Below are 17,921 nucleotides of genomic sequence, written 5' to 3' on the forward strand. Positions count from 1 at the left end.
AGATTTGTGATTCATCACTGAATATGACCTTCATCCAATCATCCACAATCACTTTTCTTTCGCCCATTGTAACCTTTTCTTCTGTTTAGTTGTTAATGATGGTGTACATTTAGCTTCTCTGTATGTAAATCCTATTTCCTTTGGGCGGTTTCTAACAGTTCGGTCACAAACGGTGACTAAAGTTTCCTCCTATTTGTTCCTCTTTTGTTTTATGTATTTTCTGTTTTCAAGACTTATTGGGTTAAGTTTTTTTGTCTTCTTGGTCTACCAGCATGCTTTCCTTTAACAACCTTCTCCTGTTGTTTGTACTCTGTCCAGATTTTGGACTCAGACAATAGTCAGCAACCAACGTCTTTTGTAACATTTGGTGATGATTTACCTTCTTTAAGAAGTTTCATAATCCTCTCCTGTGGTTCAGTTGACATCTCTAGTGTTGATGCCATAATTCATGTCAGTCCATTTGGTGCAACAGCTCTCCAAGGTGTGATCACACTTTTTAACAGCAGACTAATCAGAGCAGATGTAATCTGATGCTGGTGTTTTGGAGAGGAACATCTCTAGACTGATTCCATCATTTTTTGCTCTGCTTGAGCTGAAAAACTGACGGTTACTGACCACCACAATGTTTTTTTTATCCCGATTTCTTTTTGTGCTTCTTAATGCCAGAGAGTTTTAAAAGTATTCAGAATATAATATACATTTAATTTAATCATTCATGAGATTTGAGAATATGGCTGCTTGTCTCCACATTTGATCAACAATACTCAACCACCAAGAGAATGAATTTAAATGCGTTAGTCAAATACATGGATGGGAATTGCCATTAAATGGTTATGAAATGAGGGTGACAAATATTGAAGGTAAAAATGGAACTCAGAGCTGGAAAGAAGGCCAAATTTTTTAATCAATGACCTTAAAAGCAGCTTTTAAAGAGAAACTGGATTAGACTAAAATTGCAGCAAGCAGTTAAAAGCTTTTACAAAAATCAATAAATCTGAAGCATACAGTCTTGATCAGTGCATCTCTACCACCAACCACAATAAAATACAACTTTATCATCCAATGTGACGTCATAGTTTTAAGTTTGGTTTAAATCTATATAATGCATCAAGCATGTAAATGAAATAACGTGTTATATACTGTTTTAGAACATATTAAGGAGTTTTAAGATGAGAATAAGATGGAAATTAATATCTGAATAGAGATTAACGATTGTTTTCTATTACAATGATAAAACCATATTTATGTGAGACTTGTAGGAAAAAGAGCTTTTTAAGCTTCCTGTCATTAAACTGGGGAAAAAAACTACACAGATTCAAGAAATAACATCTCTGTAATTTTTTTTTTTAATGTTCTCATGTTTTCAAACAACAGTGACAGAAGTTATGTCTTCTTCACTCGTGCATAGAGATCCTCTAGACTGTCAGCAGACACTTTGACCTGAGCGTACACCGACTCCTGCTGTCCTCCATCCTGCACTGAGACGGAGGAAGCTTCAGGTCGCCTCTGGAGGAAAGTCATGTCCCCATAATGAAGTTCTTCCTCTGTATCAGTGGCTGCCATTTGAACAGCATCCTCCTCACATGTTTGACTCTGTGTGGAAATGAAATTGTTCCTGTTTAGCAAAAGTTTTCACAACCTGCAGATGAAAACTTACTGCAGTGCTGAACACAGAACACAGAAAATTCCTCACTTGAATCTGTTGTGGAGTTGAACGTTTGGACTTAAAGCACCTGGAAGAGATCAGAGATCTGTCAGGAAAAACGTCTGTGTTGGAGAGGAAATCACAAAGACTGACTGAGGGAATCAATAATGACCTGAAACAGACATGAGAGGGTCAGATGTACAAAAAAAAATGTAGGACTAAGGACTAGTTCAGATATTAATCTGAAGGTTTAAATGAAAGCTCAATTATTACATTTAGGTTTATCATTGTAATTGTTGATACCTACCAGACAGAAAGAACCAGGGAGGTTAACAAAATGACTCCAATTACAATTGAGACCCAGTAGGGAAATCCTTTTGCAAAGTAGGAGAAAAAAGTTTACCAATGACAAAAAAAAAAAAAAAACTGTGGAAAACGTGTGTCCATTAAAAATGTGATTGAATAGACTCTAATTACCTCCACCAAGAAGGATCACTGATGATGTCTGATTACCCAGATCATTTGTAGCCTCACAGTAATACTCTCCTCCCTCAGTAGCATTGAAGCTGTAAACCTGCCCCACAGATACATTAATGGCTCCATGTTTGCTGTTCCTGAACCAGGTGAAGCTGGCAGGAGGCTTGGCTCTGCTGGAGCAGCTCAGCTCCACCCAGCTACCTGCTGACACCAAACCTGATGGACTGATGGATGCTGAGGTGTCTTTAGGAGCATCTGAGGAAAATGGGACACACATTAACTTTACTGATCAGAAACAGCTGAACCATGACGTGCTGACAGGATCACTTACATGAAACACTGAGAGTCACTTCTGTCTCTGCTGTCTTGCTTCCTCCATTCACAGGATATGTGGCAGAACAGCTGATGTTGTATCCATCATGTGTGTCTGACAGAGTGATGGTCTCCTGGATTTTAGTTGTAAAGGTTCCCTCTGTGTTTTTCTCTGTTTGTCTGTGAGAGTCTTGTTGGAGATTCCAGGTGAGTTCAGGAGGTGAGTGTGGACAGGGAGTCAAAGCTGAGCAGCTGATAGTGACAGACTGATGCTCCTTCAGATCAGCAATAGAAATGTTAATGCTAGGACTCCAAGGAGAATCTAGGGTTTGAATAAGACACAATTTAATAACATAAATATTTTGTGCAGATTAATATATAAAGAATAGATTTCAGATAAAAATGAAGCTGATTTACCTTTAACTGTTATGTGAACAGGATCAGCACAAGCTGTTGCTCTGTAGTCCCCATTCTCAACTCTGAAGAAGTATCTGTCTGTAAAACTTGTCTTTAAATCAGGAAACAGAGTGGTGCAGTTTCTCTCTGTCAGGTTTCCAATAATATTCAGTGAAAAGGTGTTTACTGACCCACTGCTGTTGAAAATAACAACGTTTGGACTGTGGCCAAAATTGTGGTTATTTTTCGTCCAAACTCCATAGATAGTTCTGCTGTTGTTCAATGTTTTGTCCTCTGTATTAAAGCTACATGGGATTTGCAGACAAGATCCACTCAGAGCTTCAATCTTCTTTGGTGCAGTGATTCTGAGGCCTGGTTTTTTGCAATCAGCCAAAGCACCTATAAAAACAAACAAATGATGAACATAATGTGGAGGAAAATCTGCCTGCAGAGAAACTTGATGATCCACAAACTCCAGTTCAGCTGCAGCATGTTACACATGGAGCCTTTGAACAATATCAGGATCTAATGTTTCAGACTAGAAATGATTCATGGGACGTCTCTGAATGAAAGGAAGTGAACAAACAGCTCACCTGGAAGAAAGAAGACACTCAGTAACATGTTGACTGCCAACACGCTCTCAGACAGAGCTGCCATCAGATTCAGGCGGTCGTTCTTCATCTCAGACTGGAAACCAAACATTTAGGTGATTTATTAAAGTAGGTCTGAAATTAGAGGTTTAGCTCATAGCAAAGCAGCTTTAAATGCACTCTAAACATTTCACCCATAAGCTTAACTCACAGAGCAAGAATTGCTAAGTTTAACTCCAAGGTTTCTCTTCAAAAGTTTTCCCAGCACTCAAATCATGAGAAACTTCAAAACGTCCTCATGAATATTTGTTAATAATAGAAAGCAAAAACATTTAAATTATATTGAATCTGTTTGACAAATTGTACAGATGAATAAGCATGCTGAGATATTTGGTTAATAGATCAATAATTTAAACTTACCAGGATTTCTGCAGCTGAAACTAAAACACTTTAGTCTTAAAACCAGTTGATGTGTTAAGATGAGTTGATCAGCAGCAGAATAAACAGACACCTTCTCTGTGAACAGACGTGTTCATTAAAGAAGTCTCCATCCTTCCTGCTCTGTAAAAGAGGAAGTCAGCTTTTTCTCTTAATTTTAACACGTTATCATATGAGGTATGGTAACATGCAGCTCAGAGCCATTTACTGAATATAATTATCACAGATTTTTTCTAATTTCTGAGTTAAATTTAGCTTTGATAGTTGTTCAGCTTCATCACAGAAGAGGAACATACCAAACAAAACATTGAAAATACACACAGCTGTCATTTATCGTATCTGGTCGTGTTTTATTTTAAAAACTTGTCGCTGTGAGTTTAATGCAGAACTGATAAACCCGCTTTTTATTTTACTGCAACTTCTCAATTTTCCTTCAGCACTTTGTTTAGCTATCAGTTCACAAAGACAGAATTACACATTGAAGGCACCCCTTGATGCACTTTGAGTCGGTGAGCTCCCAAATGTGCTCACATCGGTTGGATTATTATTATTAGGACGATCCTACTCAACCGTGTTGTTTAACTGAATTATTCATGCAAGCTACCTTTCCACAGTTTTGGGTAGAACCATTTGGGCATCACATGTAGTCATGGACATAGATTGAGTAAAAATACTTTCTGTTCACAAAATCTTCCTGAAAGCCCCATTTGCATCAGAAAAACTGACTATTGCTGCAAAAGAGACTTTAATGTTGGTCCATTCAGTTACATAGTTTGATTAATAATGAACCTGGCTGACAGTACTCAGACCTTCTTAGCTGGTTACTGGTAGGCTTGGTTCAGGGTTGCTGGTCTGGTCAGGATTTCTCTGTCAGCCCTCTCAGAAAAGTCTCCGCCGTCAGGGACCCCAGTGTGGTCCAGTGTGGTCCAGCAGCAGCATGGATACGTGAAGCGACCGGTTGCTCATGGTGGCGCTCTCCAAGGCAACAGAGACTCTGAGTGCAGTTCTGGTATGATTGTCCTTAAAGCAGCTGATGGGACTGACTTCATCTGAGTCAAGAAAGATACGTGCACTATTCCTCGCTAATAACAACAATAATAATAATAAAAGTATTATTATCAATATTATTGCTTTACTTAACAACTGTTAGGCAAGGCAAGGCAAATTTATTTATATAGCACAATTCAGTACAAAGAGAATGCAAAGTGCTTTACATGATTAAAATATAGCAAAATAAAACAGAATAAAAGCAAGGAGGAATAAAATATAGATAGAAAATAGAACAAAAAAGTGGTGATTCAGTTAACTAGGACAGTTGAAGGCAATTTTAAACAAATGTGTTTTTAATCTTGATTTAAAGGAACTAAGGTTTTCCACATCTTTACAGTTTTCTGGAAGTTTGTTCCAGATAATTGGAGCAATTGTTAGAAGTACATTTTACAGACAGAGCTGCCATTAGATTCAGGCGGTCCTTCTTCATCTCAGCAAAGCAGCTTTAAATGCACTCTACATATTTGAGCCATAAGCTTAACATGCAGAGAAAGAATTAATAAGTTTAACTCCAAGGTTTCTCTTCAAAAGTTTTCCCGGCACTCAAATCAGGACAGACTTAAAAATGAATTCTTTATGAATATTTGTTGATAACAGAAAGCCAAAACACTTGAGTATATAATGTATCTTTTTGACAAAATGTATAAATGAAGATGAGTTGATCAGCAGCAGAATAAACAGCCACCTTCTCTGTGAACAGACGTGTTCATTAAAGAAGTCTTCATCCTTCCTGATCTGTGAAAGAGGAAGTCAGCTTTTTCTCTAAATTTTAACATCATGTTGTCATCATATGAGTTATGGTTTAACACACAGCTCAGAGCCATTTACTGAACATAATTATCACAGATTCTTTCTAAGTTCTCTGTTAAATTTAGCTTTGATAGTTGTTCAGCTTCATCACAGAAGAGGAACATACCAAACAAAATATTGAAAATACACACAGCTGTCATTTATCGTATCTGGTCGTGATTTATTTTAAAAACTTGTCATTGTGAGTTTAATGCAGAACTGATAAACCCACTTTTGATTTTACTGCACCTTCTCAATTAAGAGAAAGTCAGCTCTTTCTCTTAATTTTAACATCATGTTGTCATCATATGAGTTAGGGTTTAACACACAGCCTAATATAAATATAACTAGTTATTTTTCATTTAACAGTTATATTTATCCATAATAGTTACAGTAAATGTCCCTGCCGCTGCTAAAAATACTTGATAAAATGTAGTCAGTGAAGTAATCACGCATTACTGGTCAATAATTGTGAGGAGAAAAGAGAAAGTTGTTGTGGCTGACCACAACAACTGACCATGTGTAGCACATGGTCAGTTGTTGTGGCTGACCATGTGTAGCACATGGTCAGCCACAACGCTGACCATGTGTAGCACATGGTCAGCGTTGTGGCTGACCATGTGTAGCACATGGTCAGCCACAACGCTGACCATGTGCTACACACAATGGAAGAAGAGCAACTGATTGATCTGTCAATCGAGATGCAACTGGAACGTCCACCACATCAGATCTGAAGGAAACCTTTCTCCAGCACAGCGGTGACACATTGGGGTGTTCCAAACACCTGTTGAATAGCCACGTGTAAGAATAAGGATAAGAATGCCTTTATTGTCCCGCAATGGGGAAATGCAGGTGTGACAGTGTGTTACGGCCCCAAATTTCTCAGTTAAATTTAGCTTTGATAGTTATTCAGCTTCATCACAGAAGAGGATACCAAACAAAACATTGAAAATACACACAGCTGTCATTTATCGAATGTGGTTGTGTTTTATTTTAAAAACGTGTTGCTGTGAGTTTAATGCAGAACTGATAAACCCGCTTTTTATTTTACTGCAACTTCTCAATTTTCCTTCAGCACTTTGTTTAGCTCTCAGTTCACAAAGACAGAATAACACACTGAAGACACCCCTTGATGCGCTTTGAGTCGGCGAGCTCCCAAATGTGCTCACATCGGTTGGATTATTATTATCAGGACGATCCTACTCAACCGTGTTGTTTAACTGAATTATTCATGCAAGCTACCTTTCCACAGTTTTGGGTAGAACCATTTGGGCATCACATGTAGTCATGGTTGTAGATTGAATAAAAATACTTTCTGTTCGCAAAATCCTCCTGAAAGCCCCATCTGCATCAGAAAAACTGACTATTGCTGCAAAAGAGACTTTAATGTTGGTCCGTTCAGCTGCATAGTTTGATTAAAAATGAACCTGGCTGACAGTACTCAGACCTTCTTAGCTGGTTACTGGTAGGCTTGGTTCAGGGTTGCTGGTCTGGTCAGGATTTCTCTGTCAGCCCTCTCAGAAAAGTCTCCGCCGTCAGGGACCCCAGTGTGGTCCAGTGTGGTCCAGCAGCAGCATGGATACGTGAAGCGACCGGTTCCTCATGGTGGCGCTCTCCAAGCCAACAGAGACTCTGAGTGCAGTTCTGGTAGGATTGTCCTTAAAGCATCTGATGGGACTGACTTCATCTGAGTCAAGAAAGATACATGCACTATTCCTCGCTAATAACAATAACAATAATAATAATAAAAGTATTATTATCAATATTATTGCTGTTCTTAACTGTTAGAGGTACATTTTACAGACAGAGCTGCCATCAGATTCAGGCGGTCCTTCTTCATCCCAGCAAAGCAGCTTTAAATGCACTCTACACATTTCACCCTTAAGCTTAACACACAGAGCAAGAATTGATAAGTCCTGAAAACAGTGATATTCATGCTTTGTTGAAGGATGTAGAACTGAAGGTGAGCTGGAGCAAGATAAAGATGGAGGACAAGTCTAGCATTCCCACGTTAGCATGCAGAGAACAACTGAAAGAGCTTAAACACTGGTAATAGTATTTCATTTGGTTTGGTTTATGTGCTAAACTTTTTTACCTTAATAAAATATAGCGAAATAAAACAGAATAAAGCAAGTAGGAATATAATGTAGATAGAAAATAGAACATTAAAAAAAACACTAGTGGTGTTTCAGTTAACTAGAACAGTTGAAGGCAATCCTAAACAAATGTGTTTTTAATCTTGATTTAAAGGAACTCAGGCTTTCCGCACCTTTACAATTTTCTGGAAGTTTGTTCCAGATAAATGGAGCATAGGAACTAAATGCTGCTTCTCCGTGTTTGGTTCGTGTTCTAGGTATGGAGAGCAGGCTGGAGCCAGAAGACCTTAATAGTCTGGAGGGTTGATACACTGATAACAAGTCTGTGATGTATTTAGGTGCTAAGCCATTCAGGGATTTTTAGACTAACAGAAGTATTTTAAAGTCTATTCTCTGATATACAGGGAGCCAGTTAAAGGACTTTAGAACTGGGGTTATGTTCTCTACTTTCTTAGTCTTAGTGAGGATTCGGGCAGCAGCGTTCTGGATCAGCTGCAGCTGTCTGATCCACTTTTTAGGCAGACCTGTGAAAACACCGTTGCAGTAATCAATTCAACTAAAAATGAATGCATGGATAAGTTTTTCCAGATCCTGCTGAGAAACAGTCAACTCAAAACCCACATTTTTCGAAACAGTTAACGCAGAGGCCTAAACAGTGGCAACAATGGTCAAAATGACACATTTTGTTTGCAAAAGGCTCCAACTCTGCCAAAACATTTAAAGTATGAACCAAAAGCAAATTTTGCCTTCAAACAACACAACCTGCTCACAAATGTTTGAGCCTTTTCAATCATTCATTACACAAGGGGCAACAAAATACAAAATACTGCAGTCAATGTGAATCAGTGCAGCATTGCTGGTTCATTGTAGCCAAAGACTGTACGCAGCTTACATGTCAGTATCATTTGTAGTCAAAAAAATGGATCCAGAATCAAATATGCTGTGATCCAACTTTTATTGATTATTCATTCTTTTTTTCAGATTGTGGCTACAAATTAAATATTCCAACAGAAGATACTACAGTAAAGCTGTCTGTCTCTTCTAGTCTCTTCTCTGTTGACGAATAGGCCACATGGCCTCATCTTCATCACACTCAATATTTTCCCTTGTGATACACCTAGGGAAAAATCTTCTTGCATGCCTGATCCATCCTTGACATGTCTCTGCATCTATATCATGGGCAGCAGCAGACATTGCATTGAGAAAAGGCATCTGCTCATAGGGGCGGTGATCATATACCTTCCATCTCCATGCACTGAATAATTCCTCAATAGGAATAGATAGAGATGTATATACTGTATAGCAGCAATACCTGCTCTACCGTCGAAAAACTTGCAATGGATGCAACCGTGTTTCTATTGAGAAACGTTTGGACTCTTTGTCCTGCCCCTCTAAGTGAAAGGCCATGATTTACCACATGATCAATCATAGTTACTTGAATTTTATCTGTAACTTCAGCCCTTCCAGCTACATCTTCACCTCGCACATGGGTTCCTCTTCCTCATATTCTTCTTCCCCTGACCCATCTACCTCTTACTCTGACTCTCATCTGCCTTAGACCATCCATGCTTGCAAAGAACAACACTCAACATGACTCTTTTTACATAAAGCCTGCAAACTGATTGCAAATTGAAAAATTGTGTAAAGAAGTGTCAATCAGGTGCTTCAGTGATTTCATTCTGATCAAGAAGTTTCTAAGAGCTTGGAACATATGGTTTCTGTTTGGCTGCCACAGCTAAAGCAATGGAGTTTGGACTGCATGAATGATATCTGCGTTAACTTTTTTGCAAAAGGGTGGGGAAAATGTGTCAAACCAATGAAAATGGGTTAACTCATTTGCAAGAGGTGACTTTTGCTCTGCTGAGATGGTGATGATGAAAACTGAGAGGTTGCCAGTTTCTTCAAACAGGTCAAAGCAATCAACAAAAACTGTAAATGTCCCTGCCGCTGCTAAAAATACTTGATAAAATGTAGTCAGTGAAGTATTTACACATTACTGGTCAATAATTGTGAGGAGAAAAGAGAAAGTTGTTTTTTGCCGTCTGCCTCATCAGCAGCCGCTAAAACTGACTGACGGTGCTGAGATGTTTGCTGAGGGCTCCATGAACCACATGACCCGGGGTCACATGGGGGGTGGGTCTCCGGAGAAGTCTTTTCCCATCAGATATACTTATACTGATGTATGTGTTGGTTTTACTTTGAGTTATTTCTTGAAAACCATAGCTGTTTTTACATAATTGAGACGTTGTGGCATGACATGGTCAGCCGTCAACAGTAAGTACCACGGCGTGCTACACACAATGGAAGAAGAGCAACTGATTGATCTGTCAATCGAGATGCAACTCTTCTGTGTCCATTAAGTTTTTCTTCCACGACTGAAGTCAGACTTGCAGTGCTTCCTGCGCAGCTGGAACGTCCACCACATCAGATCTGAAGGAAACCTTTCTCCAGCACAGCGGTGACACATTGGGGTGTTCCAAACACCTGTTGAATAGCCACGTGTAAAAATAAGGATAAGAATGTCTTTATTGTCCCGCAATGGGGAAATTCGGGTGTGACAGTGTGTTACGGCCCCTGGCCTCTTGAGACTGTGCAGGCTTGTGTTAGTTATGCAGGTTCTGTCTGTGACAGAACACCTTCCTGATTGGCTGAATGAAGGCTGCAGAGGAGCAGCGACCTCATTGGACCAGCAGAGGATTGTCAAGCCAATCAGATGTTGATGAGGCCCACCTGCATTACATGAAAGACTCCTGAACTCATTCCTTCAGTGGGGCAGCAAGTAGAAAGTCGTTTTGTTAAGCTGTTCACCCACCTTTGGTGCGTACAACTGCTTTGGGCAATTTGGACCAGTTGTGTTAGCTTGTTTTGTTAAGCAGCTTATATCTGCTTTTTAGATTGACTTTGTACAAGCTAGAAGCTCGTGTTTGGGAAGCTTGGTGCTTCCTTTGCATGTGTGTTTTTTTTCCTCCTTTTCCCTTTTGGGCTGTTTTGGGTTTACCTTAGACTGACCCGTTTGAACATTTTGTAATTTAATTTGCACTTAACATTCTTGAAATTATTAGCCCTTTTCTTTGTTGTATTAATTGGGTTAAAGAGTATTATGTTTTGGGTTTGGGGAACCATTTTTCATGTAATAAATCATCTTACATACCACTTATTTTTTCTGGACACCTTTTTATGTTACCGCTCCTGAACCCCGTTCCTGAACCGCTAGACCTTGGGGGCGTAACACAGTGGCAAACATCTGAGATGCAGCAATCTGTCCCTGAAAGAGCTCTGCAACAACTCCGTGCATGGGAGTTGTTGCAGACATTGTCCATCAGTGATGTGATTTTCCTTACAGTTCTTCTGTCTTCCACAACCTTAGGACAGCGCTGGCCCTCCTAATGAGTTTATCCAGTCGCCCCCCCCCCCCCCCCCCCCACCCCACCCCCCCTGCACTTCAAAAGACCTCAGCCTCCTCAACAGGTAGAGTCTGCTCTGACCCTTCCTGTGAAGAGCATCAGTATTATGACTCCAGTCCAGTTTATGGCTCAGGTGAACACTCAGGTGCTTCTAAGAGTCCACCACCTTCATATCAGTTCCCTGGATGTTCACTTGTGTCAGTGAGGTGGGTCTTTTTCTGTGGAAGTCCACCAGCAGCTCCTTTGTTTTCCCTGCATTTGCCCTGAGATGGTTCTGCTGGCACCAGTCTACAAAGCTCTGGATCCACTATCAGTACATGGACTCATCCTCTTCTCTGATGAGGCTGCCACCTTCAGAAGTTCTGCAGGTGGCAGCCTGGTGAGCTGATGGAGAAGTCTGTGGTGTATAAGGTAAACAAAGACGGTGCTAGTACAGTTCCCTGCGGTGCTCCTGTACTGCAGGTCAACTTGTCAGAGACGCAGCTCCGTGTTGTCACATGCTAAGGTCGACCAGTGAGGTGATCCAGTATCCACTGGGAAAGTCGGATTTTTCCCAGTGGATACTGGCTACAAATCATATTTGATAAAAATATATGTGTTGATGCAATACACAAATAAATATAAAATGTCTACAAAGGTTTATAATAAGTTTAGCACATAAAGCAAACCAAATGAAATACGTGTTAAACCATACTTCATAAGATTACGTCATGATGCTTAAATTAAGAGAAAGAACTGACTTCCTCTTTCACAGACCACGAAGGGTGGAGACTTCTTTAATGAACACGTCTGTTCACAGAGAAGGTGTCTGTTTATTCTGCTGCTGATCAACTCATCTTAACACATCAACTGGTTTTAAGACTAAAGTGTTTTAGTTTCAGCTGCAGAAATCCTGGTAAGTTTACATTAATGATCAATTAATGGTTAGGGTTTATTCATTTATACATTTTGTCAAAAAGATAGAGTATATATTCAAGCGTTTTGGCTTTCCGTTATCAACAAATGTTGGTACCATAAATACATTTTTAAGTCTGTCCTGATTGGAGTGCTGGGAAAACTTTTGAAGAGAAACCTTGGAGTTAAACTTATCAATTCTTGCTCTGCATGTTAAGCTTATGGGTGAAATGTGTAGAGTGCATTTAAAGCTGCTTTGCTATGAGCTAAACCTCTAATTTCAGACCTACTTTAATAAATCACCTAAATGTTTGGTTTCCAGTCTGAGATGAAGAAGGACCGCCTGAATCTGATGGCAGCTCTGTGTGAGAGCGTGTTGGCAGTCAACATGTTACTGAGTGTCTTCTTTCTTCCAGGTGAGCTGTTTGTTTACTTCGTTTCATTCAGAGACGTCCCATGAATCATTTCTAGTCTGAATCATTAGATCCTGATATTGTTTAAAGGCTCCATGTGTAACATGCTGCAGCTGAACTGGAGTTTGTGGATCATGAAGTTTCTCTGCAGGCAGATTTTGCTCCACATTATGTTCATCATTTGTTTGTTTTTATAGGTTCTTTGGCTTATTGTGGTGGTAAAACACCAGGCCTCAGAATCACTGCACCGAAGAAGATTGAAGCTCTGAATGGATCTTGTCTGCAAATCCCATGTAGCTTTAATACAGAGGACAAAACATTTGACAGCAGCAAAACTATCTATGGAATCTGGATGAAAAATAACCACAATTTTGCTGCCACAGTCCAAACGTTGTTATTTTCAATAGCAGTGGGTCAGTAAACACCTTTTCACTGAAAATTATTGGAAACCTGAGAGAGAAAAACTGCACCACTCTGTTTCCTGATTTAAACTCAAGTTTTACAGACAGATACTTCTTCAGAGTTGAGAACGGGAACAACAGAGTAACAGCTTGTGCTGATCCTGTCAACATAACAGTTAAAGGTAAAAGAGCTTCAATTTTATCTGAAATCTATTCTTTATATATTAATCTGCACAAAATATTTCTGTTATTAAATTGTGTCTTATTTAAACCCCAGATTCTCCTTGGAGTCCCAGCATTAACATCTCTGTTGATGATCTGAAGGAGCATCAGTCTGTCACTATCAGCTGCTCAGCTTTGACTCCCTGTCCACACTCACCTCCTGAACTCACCTGGAATCTCCAACAAGACTCTCACAGACAAACAGAGAAAAACACAGAGGGAACCTTTACAACTAAAATCCAGGAGACCATCACTCTGTCAGACACACATGATGGATACAACATCAGCTGTTCTGCCACATATCCTGTGAATGGAGGAAACAAGACAGCAGAGACAGAAGTGACTCTCAGTGTTTCATGTAAGTGATCCTGTCAGCACGTCATGGTTCAGCTGTTTATGATCAGTAAAGTTAATGTGTGTCCCATTTTCCTCAGATGCTCCTAAAGACACCTCAGCATCCATCAGTCCATCAGGTTTGGTGTCAGCATGTAGCTGGGTGGAGCTGAGCTGCTCCAGCAGAGCCAAGCCTCCTGCCAGCTTCACCTGGTTCAGGAACAGCAAACATGGAGCCATTAATGTATCTGTGGGGCAGGTTTACAGCTTCAATGCTACTGAGGGAGGAGAGTATTACTGTGAGGCTACAAATGATCTGGGTGATGATGCATCACCAGTGATCCTTCTTAGTGATGGAGGTTATTTTTATACGCTTGTTTCTTAATGTATCCTTTAAATTTCTATATCTTAAATATTGATTGTTGTGATTTAAGGTGTTCTTTTGTTAACAAGCTATGAACAAATTTCAAATATTGATTTAATGGTGCCGTAAGATCATTGCTGTTTAGACCCAAATTGAGCCTCAATTGGACTCTAAATATTTCTTTGTTTTCTCGAAACTCCTTCATCTGACAAACATTTATTTACATCCTTTAGCAGGACTCAGTGTCTATGTTACACTGAAGATCCTGGGAATAATAATGCTCTGCAGTGCAGTCTGCCTCTTTGAGTGGTGAGATGAGCTTTTCTATGAGTTGATACTTTCAGATGTAAACCTGCTGCTCTCTGTTACCTGTTGGGTTTTGTTAATATTCTGTTTCTTTTTCTTTCAGCTGGTTTAGGTGCTCCAACATACAAGAAAAGGTAAGAAAAATAATTATGAATTTAGATAACAGAAATCACAGACTCCATCCATCCATCCATCCATCCATTTTCTGACTCGCTTATCCCTCATGGGGTCACGAGGGGTGCTGGTGCCTTTCTCCAGGATTCAATGGGCAAGAGGCGGGGTACACCCTGGACAGGTTGCCAGTCGAAATCACAGACTCTTGGGAAATAATTTGTTTTTGCTTATTTTAGTTTTATTTGCATTTAAGATACAGTGATGGTAAAAAAAAGTTTTATATCATTAGAATAGAAATATCTTTATTGTCCCACAGTGGGGACATTTGGGTGTGACAGTGGCAAAGAATCTGACAGAAATCACCAGATTTCTACAAATATCTATTAAAGTAAAGTCAGCGATTTTTCACTGCACATGCACAAGACCGTCTTACCTGCTCTTCTGCTCCTCGGGGGTCAAGTGAAGAAGAGAAAATCCCAAATCCACTCTGGTCTTATTTCTTTTTACTGATGCCTTCCTCTTCTTCTCATAAACATGAACACGGTTTGCTTCTTGTGACTCTCAGCCATTTTCAAAGTATACGGTGAGAGCAGCGGAGCTACAATGAACGGCTAACACTGAAGCTCATTGGATACACAAACACTAGAAGTGCGCATGCGCAGCCAGCAAGTGAAAACTAGCAAGGAACATGCATGTACACCTACAATTGCTTCCAGCAGCTATCTTAAGTTGTGACAGTGACACTTGATATTTGACCTGAAGACAACCTGCATGCTGCTGAAAATAGACTGTCCACTGAAACATCTGGGTCATTCAGAAACATCTGCACTTTGTCCATCAGTCAGAGCAGGAGCAGCATCAACATCTCAGCCTCTGAATGGATGGAGACAAAGCTTCTGTTAGAGGCTCCAGTTGTGTTTATAGAGTTTGAAAGATGCTTCATGTTTTCCTCGTTTACAGCAGATTAGAGGAAAGATTGACGTGATGAAATCAGCAGCAAAGCAGCTGATTTAGCTGCTGTTTGAAAGATACTTTTACATCTTTAAAGGATCGATTCAGAAGAAATCCAGTCAGACTAAATGAGAAACGTTTTCACTATATTCTTTTTTTTAATGTTTTTTAAACCTTATTTCTACCCAAAACTCTCTTATCTGCAGTAAAATCCCTTTAGTGCAGCAACAACACAATCCTTTTTTGTCTCCTTTTCCACAGAATGCAGAAGGAGCAGATGATGGCAACAAAGTGTTGGAGCTTCAGGCATCATGATCGTGACCTTGTCAGAGGATTTCTTCTTTCCATCCATCCAACCATTGCAAGTTCAAGGTCACAGCAGGAACTGGTGTCTGTCTCCAGGCCAGAAGAGGAGCCCAGCCTGGACAGCTCACCGGTCCATCACAGGCCCAACCATCGTGTCATGGAAGGGATTTCTGATGTCTTTACTGTCACCTTTGACTGTACATGTGTTATAAAGTGAAACACAATACTTTGGTGGATCATGCAAAGGAGGATTCCTCTAAGTAAGAAAAGGAAATGTTGTTTAGTACAACTAGAATGTTTTTTTTCAGCGTTACTCTTAATTTATGGTCATTTTACCTGAAGTTAAATATTCAAGACAAGATTTTAAAGGATTTTGTTGACCTGTAAAAAAATGTAATTAGATATAAAATATTCTCCTAAAACATTGGATTAAACTGGAAGAACTTGGAGTCATGAAATTAAAATACTGTGATATAGAAAAGGGCAACATCATTTATACATTTATTCTACATGAAACCAAATTTAACACCAGCTCCAAGTTTCTCCAGCTGTGGTCCTTGTTCCTCTGGTGTTCCTCGGGGTAAAACTCATGAATGTTCAGAGCTCCAGTCTTCATCAGGTCAACATGATGCCTTAAATCACGTTTTACTGAAACAAAGCTTACAGAGAGTCACTTTTCCTGTTTATCAGCCTTGGCCTATTTTAAAGTTTCCTTTGCTTCAGTCACATCGTGACTCTGTCCTATCAGGTATTGCTCCTGTTTCTGAAACTCGTTTCCTTTCCTCCTGTCTCTCTCCTCTCGTTTCCTGAAATGTTTCAGTCTCTGCCTGCAAACTAAACTCCATCAGCTGCATTCAGACTCTAGAGGTCCTGCCAGGATTGCTTAAGATCTGAGGAAGCTTTAAAATAAACTGAGGAAGTTGGTTTGTTGTGTCATTCAGGTTTCTTATAGAGACTGAAACCAGCCTGTTTACTGGATGTGAAGTTTCTTAGTTATGCAGACTAGAAACATGTTTATTGCTTATGCTTTTCTGATTTTCTATTTATATGAAAGACTTCTGTGTATTAGTCAAAGGTAACTAAGAAAAGAGAAATTATCACTGAGGTGCAAAAAGTTATTTTCTTTTCCCAATAATATCCATCAGAAATATCACATAGAGTTAACTAATATTGTTGGTAAAACCATTTCTACACAAAGAGAAGTCTATAGTTTAGGTGCAATTTTTCCTTCTGCTCTTTATAGTTGGTAGTTGCTGATCCTGGAACAATGTTTTTATTTTGACGTTTGATAAAACTTTTTAAATGGTTAATATGTAATGAATTTAAATATATTCTCAAATAAAAAATGTTAAAACAAGAAACTTACCTTGTTTGCTCTGATCTAAATTCATAAACAGCCACCTTCTCTGTGAACAGACGTGTTAATTACAGAAGTCTCCATCCTTCCTGCTCGGTGAAAGAGGAAGTCAGCTTTTTCTCTTAATTTTAACACGTTATCATATGAGGTATGGTAACATATAGCTCAGAGCCATTTACTGAATATAATTATCACAGATTTTTTCTAATTTCTCAGTTAAATTTAGCTATGATAGTTACTGAGCTTCATCACAGAAGAGGAACATACCAAACAAAATATTGAAAATACACACAGCTGTCATTTATCGTATGTGGTTGTGTTTTATTTTAAAAACTTGTCGCTGTGAGTTTAATGCAGAACTGATAACCCCACTTTTTATTTTACTGCAACTTCTCAATTTTCCTTCAGCACTTTGTTTAGCTCTCAGTTCACAAAGACAGAATAGCACATTGAAGGCACCCCTTGATGCGCTTTGAGTCGGTGAACTCCCAAATGTGCTCACATCGGTTGGATTATTATTATCAGGACGATCCTACTCAACCGTGTTGTTTAATTGAATTATTCATGCAAGCTACCTTTCCACAGTTTTGGGTAGAACCATTTGGGCATCACATGTAGTCATGGTTGTAGATTGAAAAAAAATACTTTCTGTTCACAAAATCCTCCTGAAAGCCCCATTTGCATCTGAAAACTGACTATTGCTGCAAAAGGGACTTTAATGTTGGTCCGTTCAGCTGCATAGTTGGATTAGTTCAGAGCCATTTGCTCAATACGATAACTGGTTATTTGACATTTCTCAGTTAAATTTATCCCTGACAGTTATTAAACTTCATAAATGAAGAGGAAAATGGCAAAGGAAATATTGAAAGTAGACACAGCTGTTATTCACCCCATGAGGATATGTTTTATTAAAAAAAAAAGTTTCCTTGTGAGCTTCCTGCAGAACTGATGAAGACACTTCTTGTTTTACCTTCAGCTTCTTCGTTTTCTGCAGCACATTTTTATTAGATGTCAGATCACAAAACGGGATTGGGTAAAAAAGCTTTTAAGTTTTCTGCTCCTG

General features: G+C 39.3%; 1 protein-coding gene, 1 long non-coding RNA gene and 1 pseudogene across 2 annotated transcripts; 2 read left to right on the forward strand and 1 right to left on the reverse strand.

The window, feature by feature from the left end:
• Nucleotides 1-2,114: 2,114 nt before the first annotated feature.
• Nucleotides 2,115-3,958, reverse strand: LOC118556795 (sialic acid-binding Ig-like lectin 14). The gene is made up of 5 exons (XM_036125129.1): nucleotides 3,841-3,958; nucleotides 3,424-3,524; nucleotides 2,852-3,229; nucleotides 2,454-2,756; nucleotides 2,115-2,377 (listed from the first exon to the last, which is right to left on the reverse strand). The coding sequence occupies exons 2-5, from the start codon at nucleotides 3,509-3,511 to the stop codon at nucleotides 2,115-2,117; spliced, it is 1,032 nt and encodes a 343-aa protein (XP_035981022.1). The 5' UTR covers nucleotides 3,512-3,524; nucleotides 3,841-3,958.
• Nucleotides 3,959-11,990: 8,032 nt separating this feature from the next.
• On the forward strand, nucleotides 11,991-13,845 carry LOC118556796 (annotated as a pseudogene).
• A 210-nt stretch (nucleotides 13,846-14,055) lies between these two features.
• Nucleotides 14,056-16,800, forward strand: LOC118556843. Its single transcript, XR_004927418.1, has 3 exons — nucleotides 14,056-14,133; nucleotides 14,234-14,264; nucleotides 15,457-16,800. It is a non-coding gene; the product is annotated as an uncharacterized LOC118556843 (long non-coding RNA).
• Nucleotides 16,801-17,921: the final 1,121 nt, after the last annotated feature.

Source organism: Fundulus heteroclitus, chromosome 21, assembly GCF_011125445.2.
Source record: "Fundulus heteroclitus isolate FHET01 chromosome 21, MU-UCD_Fhet_4.1, whole genome shotgun sequence".
Lineage (NCBI taxonomy): Eukaryota > Metazoa > Chordata > Actinopteri > Cyprinodontiformes > Fundulidae > Fundulus > Fundulus heteroclitus.